The sequence below is a fragment of the Labeo rohita genome, chromosome 7 (assembly GCF_022985175.1).
Source record: "Labeo rohita strain BAU-BD-2019 chromosome 7, IGBB_LRoh.1.0, whole genome shotgun sequence".
In the NCBI taxonomy this organism is placed as follows: Eukaryota; Metazoa; Chordata; class Actinopteri; order Cypriniformes; family Cyprinidae; genus Labeo; species Labeo rohita.
This window is the reverse complement of record NC_066875.1, coordinates 36,369,712-36,390,611: the sequence shown is the minus strand read 5'-3', so window position 1 is coordinate 36,390,611 and position 20,900 is coordinate 36,369,712. Positions and strand designations below refer to the sequence as shown.

The 20,900-nt window shown below is 37.6% G+C and overlaps 1 protein-coding gene across 1 annotated transcript in view; it reads left to right on the top strand.

Moving 5' to 3' along the window:
• Positions 1 to 20,900, top strand: part of svep1 (sushi, von Willebrand factor type A, EGF and pentraxin domain containing 1) — a 79,246-nt gene that overhangs the window by 26,357 nt on the left and 31,989 nt on the right. Inside the window, exons 4-10 of the mRNA XM_051115703.1 lie at positions 9,774 to 9,932; positions 10,057 to 10,236; positions 11,078 to 11,257; positions 13,418 to 13,612; positions 15,858 to 15,976; positions 16,082 to 16,240; positions 16,366 to 16,474. Of these exons, the coding sequence (XP_050971660.1) occupies positions 9,774 to 9,932; positions 10,057 to 10,236; positions 11,078 to 11,257; positions 13,418 to 13,612; positions 15,858 to 15,976; positions 16,082 to 16,240; positions 16,366 to 16,474 (1,101 nt within the window). The remainder of the gene's footprint in view (positions 1 to 9,773; positions 9,933 to 10,056; positions 10,237 to 11,077; positions 11,258 to 13,417; positions 13,613 to 15,857; positions 15,977 to 16,081; positions 16,241 to 16,365; positions 16,475 to 20,900) is intronic.

The window sequence follows — 20,900 nt, the reverse complement described above, 5'->3', positions numbered from 1 at the left end:
TGTCTAGGTTAGAAGCTCATTTGAAACATTGCCACGGCTCATTTAAGAAAATGACAGCTCCGAAGAGACGCCGCTCTAACCTCGAGTGTTTTAGCCTGTTGCCTTTACTTTTCGCAAACCTTGTGAGCGCGCGAACCCAGACGCTGTGACCTCGCGCCAAAATGTTTTTATTGGTTTATTAAGTACAAACAGGCGAGTTATGAAAAATTGAGTGTGAGGGATAATTTGTTCACTTAACACAAAAAGATGAGGAATGAGATGGCTAACTGTAGTAGCGACCACTGTCTATAATAGCCTAATTTAGATATCACTTTTTTTTTTAACCGACTACCGACAACTTTGACCGGTTAACGTTGATACGGTCAACCACCGGTCAAACGGTCATCGGTTAACATCCCTAATAAGGACATTTGCATATCTCAAAAAAAACATGGCCGCCATTGACCAATGAATTTTGAGCACCTATTAGACAAGGTCAACTTTTGACTCACAGCCCCAAAGGTCTGTGAGAAATTTGGAATGAGAAAGAAATCGGTTTTCAAGGTTGTAAACGATTGTACATTGCGTGGTTTTTCGTGCATACACGCAATATTCGTATCATATGATGGAACTCCTCATTCTGGACAACTTTGCTTCTAGAACCACTGCCGTCAATCAAATAATTTGTTAAATGATTGAGAAGATGTAAAAAATCTACTTTTGCGAACTAGTCCTAGGTTTTTTGTTCGAAAACATACAATTCTCTGGACTCTCTAGGTCAATGATTATCAAAAAAACATTGCAATTTAGCCTTTGGGAAGCTATAACGTGGTCATTTAGAAAAGGGTTCCTGTCCAAATGTACTCAAAATCCTATAAAACCTAAAGGAAAACTTCACAAAACCTGCTGAGCACAGCATGCAAAGTTTAAAGGAGATCGGAACAACAGTTGGCGCCATTCATAAACAGCAAATTTCTATGGCAAATTACTATTTAGGTGGTTACAGGTTTGTCAAATAATGTCTTTTTTCATATGTGCTTAAATGCCTCAAAGCACTTGAACCCCGATAGTCGCTGCTTGCAGCTTTTTGTTTTATTCATTTTGTCATCAACCAAAAATCTTAACTGTGATCACTTAAAAAGTCAAAAAAAAGTCAAAAAAAGTGATCACTTTGAAAGTTAATAGTATACTTTAAATTGAAAAAAGGGATTGTTCAAATCAAATCTAATTATTGTATGAGAAATAATACTTGCTTACAGCAAGCACTGTTAGGACAAGTCTAGCGTGGCTTCCATTCATACAGTATTATCAGCTTATATAACTGTGTTTATGAAAATGACTGTACATGCATGATTAGTGATCTAATGTACTTCTAGAGAATGCTCAAAAAAAGAATTTGAGCTCTTTTCAGATAACAGCCGATGGTTGCTCAACTACTAGTGTGTGCTCTGCTTCAGGATTGTTTTGGCCAAAAAGAGCAGATGCCTTTGGATCTCAAGGGACATAAAGGTTCAGAGTCAATTAGGTTCACCTCAGTTTTTTAAACTAGATCAGATTAAAGTGAAGATTTTAGTTCCAGGAAGACAGGCATGTGAAGATTTCTAAATGAGGTCTCTTAGTCATTGAGACATTGCGTTGTTACGCTGACCTCACATCCGTTTTGCACTTTCAGTGGCAGTGAGTAGTAGTTACATATTGGAAGTGACTGCCGGTCTGAGGTCAGTGGCTCCTATCTGGAACAGCTTAGTGCCTCGGTGACAAATTAAGCATTCCTCGGCCTGCCACTGTGTGGTAAACTGTGTTGATTAATGCCTTTGGAAAAAGGAGGCAAGTTTATAGGTTGTAGAAACTGTGATCTTGTAAAGTTACTGTTTCTTTGGGTCATAAATAGACACTTGTGCATACGAGAGGCGTGTGCATGACAATAAATTTGCTTGTTAGGAATCGTGTGTGTGTGTTGACTGTAAACTGGCTGCAATTAGGGCCGCCAGCAGGTGGGGGTGACAAATGGGATCTTGTGAAAAGAGTCAGTAGCTGAACCTAACGAACCTTGCAAGTGTTCCTCCCCCATCTCTCTTATTTCCCCCTTTCCCCTTGCCAATTACAGAGTAGCTCGCTGTGTCAGTGTATCCAGTTATAAAAACAGATTTACAGTATGTGTGTTGTGTAAAATGACTACCCCATGCTGGCCAAACAGACAGATTTAATTTTACTCTGATTCCATTCTTGAGAATGACCTGTGAGTGTCATGCCAGGTCGGGTTGCTGTTATGGTTATTTTGCCCTCCGTTTCTCCTTCACTGCCATTAAAAATCACACTGGAAATGTTTTATGATACCTGCTTTGGCTTTAAAGGCTTGCTATGAAAGTACAACCCTATTTTTCTCTCTCTTTATAACCTATTACATTGTTTTCTGTCAGCTTTACTATGTTTCTCCCTCCTCACTTCTCCCAACAGCTGTCATGTCATTATTTTCTGCCTGTCTTCATATAAAAGTGGCCTTTTTATAGTATGAATTAATCAGTTGTGCTTGTGGGTTGAGGGTGAGTGTTGCATCCTGTCCCCCTTCATGACTGTCCATCACAGCATGTGGTTTTAGGAGCCTCCCCTCTGAGCTCTCTGTAAAGACCGTGCTATCACTCACTGCAGACAGGCGCCTTTGCTATTGAACCTCTTGATACCCTTTGCTACATGTTAACTTACAACAGAGACAGTATAAGGAGGAGAAGAAGACACATTAGGAAAGAAAGAATAGGAGAAAATGGAAAAATTAATATGGCGGTCCTGCCCTTTTTTTGCTGGTAGATGCTAGAGCTACATATCTCATAATTGTGACTTTTTTTCCGCAGACTTGTGAGGTATTTTCTCTGAATTCTGACTTCACAACACACAATTGCAAGTTAAGTCAGAAGAATTATAAAGATTATAAATTATAATTATAAAGATATAAACTCTACAACATAACTCACAACTGCAAGATATATCTTTGCAATTTATAAGAAACAAAAAATGTCATACTTGCAAATTGCAAACACGCAATTCAAACACACACGCAAGTTTATATCGTGCAATTCTGACTTTATTTCTCGCAATTGCGAGTTTATATCGTGCAATTCAGACTTTATATCCCTCAAATCTGACTTTAGAACTTGCAATTGTGAATTTATATCATGCAATTCTGATAAAATTCAGAATTGCATGTTTATATCTCGTAATTCTAATTTTATTTTTCACAATTGTGAGTTTATATCGTGCAATTCTGAAAAAAAAGTCAGAATTGCCTGTTTAATTTTCGCAATTCTGATTTTATTTCTCGCAATTGCGAGTTGAATCATGAAATTCTAAAAAAAAGTCAGAATTGCTTGTTTATATCTTGCAATTCAGTCTTTATTTCTCGCAATTGTGAGTTTATATCTCGCAATTCTGACTATTTCTCGCAACTGCAAGTTTATATTGTGCAATTCTGACTTTATGTCTCACAATTTTGACTTTATAATTTGCAATTGTGGGTTTATGTAATGATCGAAATATAACACATTGAATTAGATGTGAAAGTAGAGAGACTTAAATAGTGTTTTCTTGTTAAACGTACTCTAAAAATTGTAGTTTTATTAATAAATGTATTAATGTATCTTGCCTGAAAAATTAATTTCTTGTGTATATTGCTAATATTTGTGACCCTGGACCACAAAACCAGTCATAAGGGTAATTTTTTTGAAATTGAGATTTACACACCACCTGAAAGCTGAATAAAAAGGCTTTCCTTTGATGTATGGTTTGTTAACATAGGAAAATATTTGGCCAAGATACAACTAATTGAAAATCTGGAACCTGAGGGTGCAAAAAAATCAAAATATTGAGAAAATCACCTTTAAAGTTGTCCAAATGAAGTATCTTAACAATGCATATTACTAATCAAGTCGTAAGTGCTACTTACGACTGGTTTTGTGGTCTAGGGTCACATTTTGTTAAAGTACAGTATTATAAAATCTTCCTGAATTGGGATTTGGAATGATGTGAGAGTGAACAAATATTGAAGTTTGAATTTTTGAGTCATTGAAAGTTGGCAAGAGAGTCTAGACATTGGGTTTAGAGTTTTAAAATGGATCATCACAGATCATGATTGTTCTCCATTTGTTTTAGACTTGAGTTACATCAATGTATAAAGTTTACTCCTATCCCGATCAGATCAGAGCAGAGATGGAGACAGGAAATCTTTTGTCACAGTGACACAAAGCATAACAATTGCATTTGAGGTTGACCTCAAGTTTAAACCCAGAACAAAGAGGAAAGGATGAAATCCATATAAACATGCAGAATGACATTTTTGTGGCTGAAAACAGAAGAATGCGGTGTACCAGTGGTAGTCTGAATGGTGATGTCATTTAGAAAGGTTATTTACAGTAGCTCATACGGTGCATCTGTTGCATCCTGTGGTTTGCAGTTGTGGATTATTGTTTATTACCAAAATCTTACATCGTATGCACGCAGTCTGGTTAAGATATCCATGTAATATAAGCATTTGTAAATTCTGTATTGTTTTTGCATCCAAATTGCATGTTCAAACTGTTTTCTGACATGCAGTCCTGCTTTTAGAATACAGTGAGAGTTTTAAAATGTCTTTTACAAGACGCCCAACATAGCGTGATGAAGTTGTTTATTCTCTGTTCCACGGAAAGCAGACACGATGGGGCCTGTAATGTGGTTCAGCTCTAGAATTAACCAGTGTCTATTCACTTTGGTTTTCAAATGTCTTTGGACGTGTAAATTATGATAAATGTCTGTTGTATGAGCTAGCTGCATTTGGCTGTAGTAGTTGTATTGTGTAAACATGTTAAGGGTTATGCTAAATAAAGCATTTCCATTGTCAGGAAATACGTATTGCTTCAGTTGGGTTTAAATTTTACAACTTCACCAGAAATTTAAAATAAGCCAACCTTACGTCTGACATGCTAAACACACAGTAGCACTGTAAACCTCCTCATTTCCCTTTGTAGTTCTCTCTCTTCTTAGTCACACCCTTTCTTTGGACTGTAAGTTCTTGTCCATCTGTTGGGTTGATGCCCTTTCCCCCCCTCTTTTTCTTTTCTTTTATTGTGGTTTTCCGGTAGGATAAGAGTTTTAACTCATTGCCTCAGAGGTATGAGACATGCAGCAGGCAAACAGCAGTTCAAATTAACACCAGTACTGGACTTGGCCGCTGAACTTGTGAAGCTCTTATTTTAAAAACTGTAAAAATAGCTAAGGCTTTAGTTTCTACCGCATGATTATCAAAGACTAGCTTATCCTGACAGAACCTGATATACAACAGAGCTACACATTCATCATTAAACACATGCTAAAGTTCTTATGTTAGATGTTGACTTTGGAGTATTTTAAAAGGAACTTTTAAAAAGCCATTAGAAAATGATATAACATTCACACATATCATTTACATTACATGAATGCATTTGGCTTTTATCTAAAGTGACTTAAAATAGAGAGACATATGAAATTTGTCAGTGCCAGCTTTATTATAAAGCTAGATTAGGAAACAAGGTAGCGCAGAGGTGAAATGCTGAATTTGTGTGTGTCTTCAGACATTAGCTAAAACCTCTATGAAAAGTGATGCTTTAATATAAGATACTTTAACCAGAAGCTTTCCACAGTGTAATAAGGTGGTTTTCAGTTTAGTGTGATTGGTGTAGTTTCGCAGATAATGTGATATATTCTAGGCACTAAAGTGTATTGAATGTGACAAAATACAGCGTAGGTTAGCTATTTGTAACATAAGCGTAATGTCTGTGATTAATATCATTAAACCAGGTCATTGCAAAATGTCTGGTAGAATGTATTCGAAAGCAGTTTGACTTTCCAATGAAGATGTTTCACCACCCATCTCAATGACTTCATCAGCTGTTGGATGCTGGGGAATTCCAGCCATCAGACAGCTCCTAAAAGCCATTTGGATAAGCGACAAAACGTCTTCAGTAGACACATTAAAACATCAGGGCATGTGTGTGAAGGTGTGGAAATTTAATAACCAGTTGCTTAACATTTTTTTTCCCAGCACTTTTTTGAGAAAGGAAACCCATCATCTTTCCAGCTCTCTGATTTCTCCCCTTTATCTAACTTATTCCATCCATCTGTATGTCTGTTTCTCTCACTTGAGCGCAGATGCACATTTTTTTTCGTTGGTTTTGGTTGTATTCCTGTCTTGCATTCTTTTTCGCCATCTGCCTGTTTAGTTCTCTCTTCCTGTCTCAGATTCACTGTCAATCTCTCTTTGTTTATTTCAGTTCTTCTTACATAAATTCCACCATCTGCTTGTCTGTTTGTGTCTTGGTGTTTGCTAGCTTTTCTTTCTCTCTGACTTTTAGCCCTGTGCCCATCTGCCTGTCTTTTTGGGCCTAGTGTTTCAGAGCGGATGGCCACCCATCAGCACCAGTTTATAGAAACTTTCTCTTTCCCATCAAAACTCAGCATAGCAACTGTTTCAGAAGCAGCTGGGTGTTATTTGCATGAAAAATGACCCAGTGAAATATTAGAAACGATGCCAAGGATACTGGGAGGAAGGCTCAGATGAAACTTCTTTTACTTATGCATATTACATGTTATGTAACTAGCGAAACAAAACAGTCATTGTCTGACTAGCCATTTGAGCTGTCGGGTTAATGATGGACGTGAGTCTGTCACTATTATAAGCAACATCTGCAAAGGGAAATTTGTCAGCTGTGGGTTTTGTTGTTAAATTGACCAGATAGTCAATTTACTTCTGGCAGGAGGTACCACTGAAGAAAGGAATGATAGATGGACTGAGAGTGGAGAAAGTAGGTGATTGCTTTTAAAAATTAAGTCCCATTACCTAATTTAATGTCAGTCGAGGTCCAAACAAAGTGGTTTTTCTCCACTTTAACAAAGTTGAGATGTTTGGCTGACTTGTACAGAGCAGCTATTGATAAAGTGTGTCTGGGTTGTTCCTCCTTCCACAAGTGAAATGTCTTTGATATTTTACATGAGCTTATGTGGGGAGGTTTTTACCCATTTCAGCCAAAATTGTTCCAGTGCAAAACACATCAGTTACTTTTCTTAATAGCCTGAGAAATACTCTAGGAATTTAATGAATCCTTTCTTAACTCTCAAAACATACTGTATGTGTTATTTAAGCAATGGAAAGTTAGTGTCGGGGAGTCTTTCAGTTAAGTGACATGTTATCTGACACAACATCTTATCACAAGGGTTTGTGTCTAGTGTTTGACAAATCCATTGGGCCGATTTAATTGTGGTGTGTATACCACAAAAAGGTCCATTTAATGTGGCATAAATGAATTTCCAGAGAAATCACGGTCGTGGGAAACAGTTTATTGCATCATTAAAGGGATAGTTCACCCAAAAATGAAAATTCTGTCATTAATTACTCACCCTCATGTCGTTCCAAACCCGTAAGACCTTTGTTCATCTTTGGAAAACAAATTAAGATGTTTTTGATGAAATCCAAGAGCTTTCTGACCCTGCATTGACAGCAATGTAACTGAAATGTTCCCAGGCCAAATGAATGAAGGTCTTACAGGCTTGGAATGACATGAGGGTGAGTAATTAATGACAGAATTTTCATTTTGGGGTAAACTATGCCTTTAAACATTGAAATCTTTATATCTTTGCATCTTTACACAGAATTTGGAACTTGATCTCAGAGTTGTTGTAGCTGTGTGAAATCTGCGTTGTGATGGAATAAAGTAAATCAAATTTTTTAAAGTAAATCACATGTAAGTAGCATCAGATTAGGGACTTGGTACAGTTGTCAATTGGATAGAGGCAGATTTGAATGCAAGCTGGTAAGAATGATTTGTGAATTCTGGCATAAGTCACTAGAGAGAAGTCTGTTTAAGAGGAAGATTGAGTTACAGTGGGGTAAAAAATATTTGATCCCCTGCTGATTTTGTACATTTGCCCACTGACAAAGAAATGATCAATCTATAATTTAATGGCAGGTTCATTTTAACAGCATTGTAAAAAATAAAAAACACAATTTGTTGAGTCATCTTAAAATAATTTGTTACCCTGCTGCCTTAAAATTTTAAGTTCAGTTGACTAAAATAAGTTTAGTCAACTTGGAATGTTAAGTTGTACTAAGTAACAACTTAGATATTTGTGTTTGCTAAACTTAACAGATGGGTAAGTAACCCAGCTGCCTTAAAATTTACACACACACTTAGTATAATTTAACATTTCAAGTTGAATAAACTTTTTTTGAGTTGACTGAACTTAAAATTTTAAGGCAGCCAGGTTACAAATTCTTTTAGGTTGACTCAACAAATTGTTTTTTACAGTGAGTGAGAGACAAAAATAAAAATAAAAAAAAAATCCAGAAAAACACATTTCAACAAAGTTATAAATTGATTTGTATTTTAATGAGTGAAATAAGTATTTGATCCCCTATCAATGAGCAAGATTTCTGGCTCCCAGATGTCTTTTATACAGGTAACAAGATGAGATTAGGATGTCCAAGGATGTCAGGGACAAGACTGTAGACATACACAAGACTGGAATGGGCTACAAGACCAGCTTGGTGAGAAGGCAACAACAGTTGGTGTGGTTTTTCGCAAATGGAAGAAATGCAAAATAACTGTCAGTCTCCCTCGGTCTGGGGCTCCATGCAAGATCTCACCTCGTGGAGTTTCAGTGATCATGAGAACGGTGAGGAATCAGCCCAGAACTACACAGGAGGATCTTGTCAGTGATCTCAAGGCAGCTGGTAACACACTACGCCGTGAAGGACTGAAATCCTGCAACGCCCGCAAGGTCTCCCAGCTCAAGAAAGCACATGTACAGGCCCGTCTGAAGTTTGCCAGTGAACATATAAATGATTCAGAGGAAAACTGGGTGAAAGTGTTGTGGTCAGATGAGACCAAAATCGAGCTATTTGGCATCAACTCAACTCGCTGTGTTTGGAGGAGGAGGAGGAATGCTGCCTATGACCCCAAGAACACCATCCCCACTGTCAAATATGGAGGTGGAAACATTATGCTTTAGGGGTGTTTTTTTGCTAAGGGGACAGGACAGCTGCACCGCATCAAAGGGACGATGGACAGGGCCATGTACTGTCAAATCTTGGGTGAGAACCTCCTTCCCTCACTGAAAATGGGTCGTGGATGGGTATTCAGTGACCCAAAACACGCAGCCAAGGCAACAAAGGAGTGGCTCAAGAAGAAGCACATTAAGGTTCTGGAGTGGCCTAGCCATCCAGACCTTATCTGTGAAGGAAGCTGAGGGTTTGAGTTGCCAAACATCAGCCTCGAGACCTTAATGACTTGGAGAGGATCTGCAAAGAGGAGTGGGACAAAATCCCTCCAGAGATGTGTGCAAACCTGGTGGCTAACTACAAGAAACTTCTAACCTCTGTGATTGCCAACAAAGATTTTGCCACCAAGTGGTGGCGAAGTGGTCAAATACTTATTTCACTCATTAAAACGCGAATCAATTTATAACTTTTTTTAAATGCGTTTTTTGTGTATTTTTTTTGTTGTTCTGTCTCTCACTGTTTAAATAAACCTACCATTAAAATTATAGACTGATGATTTCTTTGTCAGTGGGCAAACATACAAAATCAGGGAATCAAATAATTGTCCCCTGTAGGATATTTTGATTAAACCTTATGAGGTCCAAAACATGAAACGGATACATGGATAAGTTGTTTTACAATAAGATCTATAACATGCGTTTAGAAGAGTATCAGGTAAATTTTCATTTCACGAAATGACTGCTATCAAGCTTTCTTTTGAACCTTTTTTTTTCACTTTTTCTCTCGTTCTCAGCTTGTCCATCTGGCACATTTAAACCTGAAGCCGTTTCTGGAGGTGTGAGTACCTGCCTGCCCTGCCCTGACCCTCATCACACATCCAGACCTGGGAGTACAGATGTATCAGACTGTGTGTGTACAGAAGGCTACAGACCACACAACAACACATGCCAAGGTGCTGATCTATCTGTTTTATATCTATAAACATATGTCTGCTAACATTTATGTTTATAGATATGTGTACTCTAAATATAATCCTGTAACTCTCCCATCCTTGTTCTTTGTTCTCCCTACTGCAGCGGTGGTCTGTCCGGTTCTCTCCCCCCCAGAGAATGGCTTCTTCGTCCAGAATGTGTGTAACAATCAGTTTAACTCTGCATGTGGGGTGCGCTGTCTCACAGGCTTTGACCTACAGGGAGACGGAATCAGACTTTGTCAGCCGGACGGAACCTGGTCGGGAGTTCAGCCCAGCTGCAGAGGTGAGGCACACCTGGATTTTATGACATCATCTGTCCTGTAACAAAATGATTACTTGTTTCTTTTCTTTTTCTTTTGATTTGACTCATTATTTCGTTCACTCACCCCCTCGACGCTCTTGTGTGCTATTTTTTGCCTCTAATTCCATCTAAGCGGAAAACAGATTGGTTTTATTGTCAGTTTATGTGTTACACAATTGGAAGCTCAAAGGGCCTTTAGTCACCCCATATGTTTCATCACCCCCAGAAACGCTAATATACTGCAGCCTGTGAGTATGTATGCGTGTGTGCAGTGGGTCTCATAAAGCCATTTCTCTGCCTGTCGGCCTGCAGCGCTCTGAGTTCATGTGTGTTTAGATAGCTGGAAAGTAAACTCTAATGCTTTGCCAACTATGTGAGTGCTTACACACTTCAACAAATAAATACAATATGTATATGCACCTAGACACATACTCACGCACAGACGCTCAGACAGATGTATGTGTGCAAGCTGACCTGCTAAGAGTTCTCCGTCTTGTGACCTCAGGACTGAAATAACAATATTTTGGTTTTTCTTTGTTTGGAAATAAATTACAGGTCTCAAGTCCTAACCACAGACTTAGCTACCAACCCTCCTCTCTTGAGCTTTTTCTCTTTTCCCTCCCATTTGCTCTTAAAATCTCTCTTCTTCTTTAGTCTGTCCATCTTTTCCATTTTTGTTTCTCCCAGCTGTCCATTTTAGCTCAGTGTTGTTCCATGGAATCATTTAAAGTTTGTCCAATACAGCAAAGTTTTAATAACATAGGACCGAACTTTCTACGCGATGCTCTAACCCCCGTCTGGTGTGTGTGGTATTTTCCCATAGTTCGGTCTTGCCCAGACCTCTCTCCTCCGCGTCATGGGGTACTGAACTGCAGTGAGTGGACCACCCCCTACAGGCTGGAGTGTTTGGTGCGCTGTGAACAGGGCTATAGACTGCAAGGCAGAGCCAGACTAACCTGTCTGGCCAACTCACAGTGGAGTGGACCACAACCTCGGTGTGTCGGTAAGATCGCAGCTGTGTATGTTTTTATGTGGGGATAAAATGGCAAAATAAACTGAAAAGCCTACGTTGTAGTGACATTGTGGTGAAGACTTGGAAGACAATCAAATTAGAATATAATAATAGAAATTTTTTATAAACGGTTTTATAATATTGTTATTCCTCTGACAGTAATAACCATATATTGTAAAATAACTGCATTGTAAAATAATTTCAAATTTGATATATTATTTTTGCTTTACATTACAGTAGGGAAATTACAATACTTCTTTCCTAATTTCTACACTTGAAAGAGATACTTTAAATTTGGACTGCAGTAACGTTACCCATTTAAACCGCTAACTGTCAGCAATTCATACTGCACTTTTAAGGTTTTATTTTGACAGAAACGGCAGTAGAGCTTTTATTTTGATGGAAAACTCCAGCTTCAGTTCAGTTAAAATAGGCTTACTGTAAATTTACCGAAATGCTGTAATCATCTGCCACGATGAGCATAACTGGTGGTCATTGCGTTCCCAAATGCACACTAAACTCACAGCACGTGCAATAAACTAGTTCACTGCATTCACTGTGAACTGAGCCGTTCTGAGGCAAGGAAAACACCGGATCATGAGCTGATCACCTAAACGAAGTGTGCGCTTTGCTTAGAAACGCACAGCGAAGACAAACTTGATATAGGGATTACGCTATGCAGTGCTTTCGGTTTTAGTTTGTTTGACAGATACTGTGCCAAAACATAATGGCCCAAAACACAACTTTAAAGACCTGTTATGTTAGAATAAGAAGTTTAAGTGTATTTCAAAAACTACAATTTTTGTCAGGAAGACCTATCATTTCATATCGTCTTGTGATCAAGATGATATAGAGACACCACGATATAGATAATACCGTAACATCCCTACGTATGAACAAATCATAGCCGATCATAACCAGTCATATCCAATCATATCGTGATGGAGACATTGCCTCCTTTCACATGACTTTTCCCCATTCATTTTCAGTAAGCCCCCACTAAACTCACCACATGCTTTAGGGGTCTGTTAAAACTCTTTGGACTCAGGGGAGGCAAGAGAGACGCGGACATCTGCTGTAACTTTACCTGCTGGTGTCACTGTTAGACAATTATCCTGTTGAAAAACTTTGTTCTGTAATATTTTTTTTAAAAAATTGTGCTGTGTTATTTTTATACAAAGAATTTTTTCTCGTCCAATTTGTTGAGGAGACACTGCCTCCCTTGACTCCACAGAGGAAATGCCCCTGGCTACTGTTCAAAAGTTTGGGGTCAGTACAAAAAAAAAAAACTGTTTACAATATTGATAATAATAGGACATTTTTCCTGTTCACCAAGTGAACACATCGAGCATACATGAGCAAATAGAAAATTCAAGTTATTTTAAATTGTATTATTTTAGAATAGTACTGTTTTTACTGTATCTTTCATTAAATAAACACAGCCTTGATGAACATAAGACTTCTTTCAAGAACATTTACAAATTTAAATATAATAAATTAAAACGAGATCATTACTTGACCATAAACTTTTGAACAATATTGTAAATTGTAAACAAGCTTCAGTGTTTCCGCATTACAAGTCAGTTTAACTGATAATTTTGCAGAATCAATTTAGCTTGTGTAGAAATTATCAGGAAAAAGCATGCAACAATACAATCACACAAGAAGGCACAAGTTTTGTTTTTATAACAATGTCTCTGATCTCCACAAGACAGTCAATCAGTCCGATGTAACTAAATACATAATTGTGCCCTTGCTTGGCGCTTCTCGATTTCTTCAGTCTTTAGTTGGATTGTTTGGACTGATTTTCCAGCAATGCCTTTAGCCCATTGAAGTTGTGTGACGTTTTTTTGTCTTCACTGTAATTCTTTAAATTTTATTTCTCTCTGTGCTCATCATTTTCTTTCACTTTGGCAGTACAGGGTGATCCAGATGTCAGAATGAAAATCATTTGTTTGTGCGAGTATGCGTGTGTTGAGGTTGTTTCCAAGAACGCCAAGCAGTGTGGTCAACAACCGCTCTTGCATTTCCCTTTCTGGAGATATTTTTGCACGCTCTCTCTCACACTCTCACTCTTTTGATTTATCTTTGTGGGAAATGCTTGTTGTTTATGTTTTACTGTGTTCCTTTTTTTCCTTATCTCTTTCTAAGAGGTGCGCTGTCCTCCAATTGTTACTTTGAAGCATATCCGTCTGTCACCCCCTACCTGTGGGGAGAACGAGGTCAGGACCGGAGGATCGTGTCAGTTAACCTGTCCCAGTGGTTACCACCTCATTGGTAACTCTGAAGTCACCTGTCTGCCTTCTGGAAACTGGAGCGACATTCTGCATAAAGCAACCTGTACAGGTGATTTGTTTTCTGTTTGCGTTCATAGTCATACAATGTGATGTTTTCCTGTCCCTGTGCATATACCTTTACACACGTGCCTGAAACATCCCTCTTTGTTCTTGACTTATTACCGTAATATGTTGTGTTGCAATGGGACAGATGTGCTGCCAGTAAAACAGGTGCATTAAATTTGTTGCTCCTAAACCTTTAAGATGATGAAGAACAGAATACGTGGAAGATCATCAAACAAAGTTGCACCATTGTGTAAAACTAAAGGATTCCAAGATCATAAAACTCAAAACTGCCCCTCCAAGCTGGAACTAAACAAAAGATCAATTAGTTTTGGCTTTCACTTCTGAACCTCTATGATTTACTGATGAGAGGAGAGATTGTCTTTTCTATATTTATGCGCGTTTGTAGCTCATCAGTGTCTATAGAGATTAGGACAGGAGACAGAGTGTTTACATCTGATCCAGGTTGTTTCTAGTACCTATTAGTCTAATGATAAAGTATTTGTTTAGCTTGGAGGGACAGCAGAGGCTGTGTGATTAATAAGACTCAACTCCAAGCTGGATATGATAATAATAGTCAGTCAATAGCTGAGCTCCGTCAACACAGCAACACCAACAAATGCTCTGTGCACACAGACATAGTCGTCATTAAAGGAATAGACATATGGGTTTAGAACAACATGAGGGTGAGGAAATCATGACAGGACTTTCCTTTCTGTTCTCTGTTGGCCCTATTACTATACCAGTGAAGTATTTGTTTGGCTTGGAGAGAGAGTGCAGACCACAGAGCTGCATGTGATAATGATACACCTCTGTAAATGGGTCATATCACTGTAACACCAGCTAATTCTCAACACGATTCTAGACTCACATCTTTAAACGGAGAGTTCGCCAAAAATCATTTATTCATTCTCATGTTTTCAACCCACTTGGCTTCCAGTTCCAAGGAACACAAATGATGTTTCGCAGAATTTTCACACTTTTTTGTTCTATACACTAAGCAAAAACAAATAAATAAATAATAGAAATTGATAATAATAGTAAATAAAAAATAAATGAGCATTTTTGTCTTCATTTTCCAAGGAAAAAAATTTACTTTAATATGTCATGCATTTTATTAGACGGGTGACGAACGCACAGAGTAGCATTATAACAAAACTTTCAACACACTCAAATGTATCTAGTATGATAAAACAGTGCTGTTTTACCTCACATGCATATGACCGGAGAGAGTGGAAGCACTCGACTGTGGCATAATAAAAGCTCCGCTGCTTTCAAGCCGTGTGTCGTGCTCGTTTGTCATTAGCAATCACTCCAGCATCCTTCCACGTAAAAGTACTTCCACGACTTTTAGCCCCACCATGCTTCATACTACGGTGACCTTAATAAGTCGTTAATACATTAGCTCATCAATGAACATGATTTCTGCCCAAATCCCAACAGACTCCCATCAGCTGTGGGGATGAAGACAACAAATCCCATGATTCCATACTCAATCGTGGCATCATCAAACTACGCCTTTGGTTCTTTGTTTGTTTTGAATAGCACCCTCTAGCGGTGAAAACTTACATATTGTGCCTTTAAAGATTTGCCACTGACAAGATGAGCTTTTTTAAAAGGGAACTCCAGGTATTAAGACTTGTATGGCTTAATAAAACATAAATGAATGCCTCTTACTGAAATATGTACATCGCTTTTATTTTTAATGGTGTAAAATAGTTGCATAAGCTATTGGCACTACTTGTTGCTATTTTTACTGCAACACAACTCAGAATACACATTGTGCGGCTTTTGTAGTTTTCAGTCTACGGGCAACAAGAGAAGTCTTCACTACTTTCCTAGTGTTTGTTTTTTTCAAGCATTTGTCGAAATATAATCATTCTTGTTCCTTACAAGAAAATAAGTCTTATAGATTTGGAACAACAAGGGTGGGTAAATGGTAACAGGGTTTTCATTTTTGCACGAACTATCCCTGTTAGATATTTAAGCTTCTTTTAAAATGATAAAGTTTAAAATTTAGTAGCTTACTTTTTTTGCAGTGTACACTAACCAGGGGCCGTCAAGCTCCAAAAGGGATAAAATCTTTTTATGTTACAGATGTTTTACATGGAGCGTAAGATTAAAGATTAGATAGCTAGAGGCAATGAGTGACATCATTATGGCGTGTTTACATCAGTAATTAAATAAGTAATTGGTAATGGGGTTGACGTTATGGAGACTTTCGAGCCCTGAACTGATTTTCTCCTCTGTAGATATAGAGCCTCCATGGATTCAGTGTCCTGGTGATGTCATCACAGAGACAGATGAACATCAGAGGTCAGCTAACGTCAGTTTGAGTGCACCCATGCTTGGAGACAATTCCGGAGATGAGGTGAGTTTTACATCAGCTCTTTAATTTTCCATTTTTCTCTTTTAATCAAATACTCAGGTTTTGTGTATTTGTTTTAAAATGTGGTTGTGCCTTTTTTTTCCTCAGGTTGTGGTGCAGGTGACCCCTGTTCTTAACCCTATGCAGCCTTTCCCTATAGGAACTGAGTTCATAACATACACAGCAACCGACCGCACAGGAAACAAGGCCAACTGCTCTTTCACTGTTACTGTAGTTGGTGAGGTTGGATTCCATCTACAGCTAATAGTAATTTACATGGTCATATTTAAATGTTGTGTTTTGTTTTTGCCAAAGCACAATAATTGATATATTATTCACAATATTCAAAATTCTGCAAAATAGTTACTTTGTACTGTACTCTGTTTCCTTAGATACGGAACCCCCCCTTGATTGACAGGTGTCGATCTCCACCCACTGTTAAGGCCACTGGGAAAAAAACTGCAGTATATTGGGAAGAACCTCAGTTTTCAGACAATTCTGGTAAATGGTGGACAACTCTAGTAAAACATTTTTTAAATTTATAAGAGTGAAAAAGACAAAAAAAAGTGTTTAAAGCTGCACTAAGCAAAATTTAAAGCAGACCTATTACACCACTTTTTACAATATGTAATATAAGTCTCAGGTGTCTCCACAATGTGCATGTGAAATTTCAGTTAAAAATACCCCACAGATCATTTATTATATCATTTTGAAAATTCCTATTTTGAGGGGAAGCAGAAACATGCTGTTTTCTGAGTGCACACATCCAAAGCACTCACACAGAAAGCGTCTGTAAGTCAGCATGTGAGTACTAAAATAAGTTCTTATTCATGCCTTATTGCACTTAAACTGTCAGATACACACAAGTTTATGTTAAAAACTCACGAGTTACAAAAACGGTTGGTTATGTCTGAATGTAAACAGCTGTGAAAGAAAGTGCATGTTTTCTGGGTTGGTACACTCTAAATTTGGGTTATTTGGCAACCCAGCGCTGGGTAAATATTGGAGAGAACACATGCTGGGTTATTTTGACCCAGCTGGTTGGGTTAAATGTTTTTACCAAACATGCTGGGTTGTTTTATTTAAGTCAACTATTGTTTAAAAGTTATTATATTGCTGGCTTAAAATGGACTGGAACTTATAAAGAACACACACAGAATTACTAGAGGGAACAGCAAAAATCAAAAGTTGAACATTTATTATTAAGCAAGAACACATGGACAAAATACAAGACAAATTGAATTTATTTGGCTGAATACAGCATAGTTTACAATATTACAAACATCTAAACGCGTTTAACAACCATTTTAGGCAAAAAATGTAACATTTAAAAGTAGCATTTAAATTTTAGTGTATTCAACCTTTCTCTGTAATCGCTTTTTACCGGAATAGTGCTAATTCTTGTGGTACTGTGTCGCTGAAATCTAAGCCGTTGAAGGGCTGCTGTTTACCAGGGTAACTACAAACTTCAGACCGCGGCCTGCTTGCGTTTCACTCGTAGCTGAAAGATGCCGTGACTGACTCCAAAACCTGCCCATAAACAAACAGTACTGACATTAGAGAACATGTTTTACTATCAAATTAAATTAAACTCAGTACTATAATGATTAAAATCCATTTATTTTATGCAGGGCAAAAGGCGTTTCCATCATGCGAAGTGACCGCTGCAAACGCAGCTGACTGACATCTCATCCTTGAATGTTGTGTTGCGTAAAGTAATATAATCTACAGCACAGTAAAGACTTGAAATAAAATGTATACAAATTTATATATACGGATTTATTTAGTTGAAAAGTGGACCAAATTGACGGTGCTGAGAACTGCTCTCCTGTAGAGGACTCTAAAAGCTTGCTCTCTGACTCAACAGCTTAGTTGTTCTGTCATAGGCTTAACCCAGTGGCTGGGTAGAAAAAAATACAGAAAAACTACCTAGCAACTGGGTAAAAATATTAAAGATAACCCAATAAAATGACACAAGAAGTTGAACCCAGCATTAGGATTAAAAATAATAACCCAGCATTTTTTAGAGTGTAGATGCACCACGGTGCATTTTAGCAGTTAAACAGAGAAAAAGTCAGATTTTCAACCAAAGTCAGATTTTCAATCAGTTTTGACCAAAACTGAGGATGACTAACTTGCTTGCAAATTACATCCAGTCATCTAACTGTTAGCGTATCTGTTAATTCATATACACAAAAAATGCAGTTTATGCACAAAAATATCTCATCACTCATTTTCCCACACGTAGTCTGCATGTTTTCTGGCAAATTATATCATCGGTCAGGGGCAGGAGATGTGCGCTTCTGGCAGTTTTTTAGCTGTAAAGAGGAGCCAAGTTTTGAATGTTGTGTTTATAAACAGTAACTAAAAATTTCTGCTTAGTACACCTTAAAATAGGAGAAAGCGTACTTAGGAAAATAAATTAGGTCGTACTCAAATAAATCAACATGATATTTTAATGTTTTAATAAATATAGACAGCAAAATGAGGAACAATGTCAAATCGTTTATCATGTTTATACTTTATTATGTTCAGATGAAATATTAAACAAGTTCAGAAAATTGTAGGCCTTATTGGAATGACTTTGAATCTGGTGCGTGAGAAAATGAATCTTCAGGAATTGACGTTTGGTAGAGTCATCAAAGAGAGGTTTCAATTTTGGACACCTGTGGAGATTGAATGGGGTTGAATGGACTCTTAGTAGCTGCAGGGAATGGAAATGGTTTGATTTATGAACATTTTAAGAACTCTGGGAAGGAAACGTTTTCCTACAAAGAAAAATTTATTGATTTGGCACCTTAATCTGAGATAAGGATTGGAATCAGCATTTTGGTCTTGGACAGGTGAAGCGACTTTAGGTTTCTACTCTTAACTGCAAATACAGTGAACAAAGAAAGAAAGAATGTGTGATATGGTGATTATGGAGTATGGAGTTAACCACAGCTGTTGTATTGGGATAAAACAAGATAAGAAAACACACACAAATGCACAAAGGCCTATGCACTGCAGATTCCTCAAGATAAATTATTTTGTTCTTAACCAGTTCAGACGTGAATACACAGACACACACACACACACTTTTCCAGAGAGAAGTTCCAGGGCTATTCCAAACTGTCTGACAAATGTCTGGGTCTGCCGGCTTTTGGAAGGAGTTTTGTCTGTACTAAATATAAACCAGCGTCAGGGTGTGGGCATGGAAAAACAAAACATGCTGACGTTGGAGTAGTATAGTGTGACGTCGACAAGCAGCCTCAGTGTGGTCACAAAACCTTATTTTAGTAGATATATGTATGAGGGTTTCATTACAGTTGTGGGTACTGATATGTGCATCCAAATAAGCTTGTGTGTCTTTGAGTGTGTGGTGTTTATATGAACCTTGAAAGAGTCTATTGTCTGACCGCAGTGTAGCACCCTTAGTTCTGTGTCATTAAACAATCTAGCAATTACTTTCCTTTGGCACCAAGGCCTATTATTCCCAGGCCTCGCGAAGAGTGCTACAGTAGCGTATCACCCTTTGTGGGACTTTGTGGTTGACCAGAGCGAGTCCTTGTGGAGCTCCACATTGTTCCCTGTGGTAATGTCTGTGAAAGTACCTGTTACATCATTGGCTAACGCCAGATTTTACAACTAAAACGATCTGTCTGCGATATTGCAAACAGATGCAGGCGTATATACACTGCATGGCCAGTGATGTATGTACACCCCTTTCTAATTATCAGGTTTAGCTATTCTAGTAACCCAAGTGAAGATAAATCATAATGTTACACCATACAGTGATGTCCTTCCAAATTTGTTTTGGGGAATGGCACTTTTTTTGCTTCAGCGTGATGAAGTGCACAAAGCAAAGTCCGCAAAGAAACTGATAACAGTCTGGTGTGTAAGAAGCCCAGAGCTGGCCTCAACAGAACAACTTTGGGATGAATTGGACACGCTTTTGTCTGAATGGGAACAAATCCTCCCGCCATGTTCCAACATGTAGTAGAAAGCTTTCCCAGAACTGTAAGCTGTTATAGCTGCGAAGAGTGAAATTAATACAGATGTTTTTTTTTTTTTTACAAATTAAATATACATGCACATACTGATTTTATATAATATGTGACCCTGTACCACAAAACCAGTCATAAGTAGCACGGGTATATTTGTAGCAATAGCCAACAATTACATTGTATGGGTCAAAATAGATTGCCAAAAATCATTAGGATATTAAGTGAAGATCATGTTTCATGAACATATTTTGTACATTTCCTACCGTAAATATATTAAAACATTTTTGATTAGTAATATGCATCGCTAAGAACTTGAATTGGACAACTCTAAAGGCAATTTTCTCAGTTGTTTTTTTTTGCACCCTCAGATTCCAGATTTTTTAAATAGTTGTATCTCTGCCAAATATGGTCCTATCCTAACAAACCATACAATAATAGAAAGCTTATTTATTATTATAATAATATATTTTAAATGGTCACATATTAAATGTAGTGTTCACTACCATTCTAAAATTGGGAGTCAGTAAGATGTTTTTGATACTGTGAAATTTAATTACAATATAAATATAACTTTTTTTTATATAAAATGCAATTTATTCCTGTGACAGCAAAGCTGAATTTTCACCAGCCATTACAGTAGTCTAGTGTCACATGATCCTTCAGAAATCATTTTAATAAGCTGATGTGGTGCATAAGAAAAATGTCCTATTAACAATGTTGAAAACCTGTTGCTGTTGATCAGTTTAATGCATTTAAAAAAAAAAAAGTAAGAAATCTTACTGGCCCCAAACTTTTGAATGGTAGACTATTTACAGTTTTATGCGAAGGTTTGGGAACCCCTTGCAGAATCTGTGAAAATGTGAATAATTTTAACAAAATAAGAGAGATCATACAAAATGCATGTTATTTTTTATTTAGTACTGAGGGACTCAAAAAAGGTT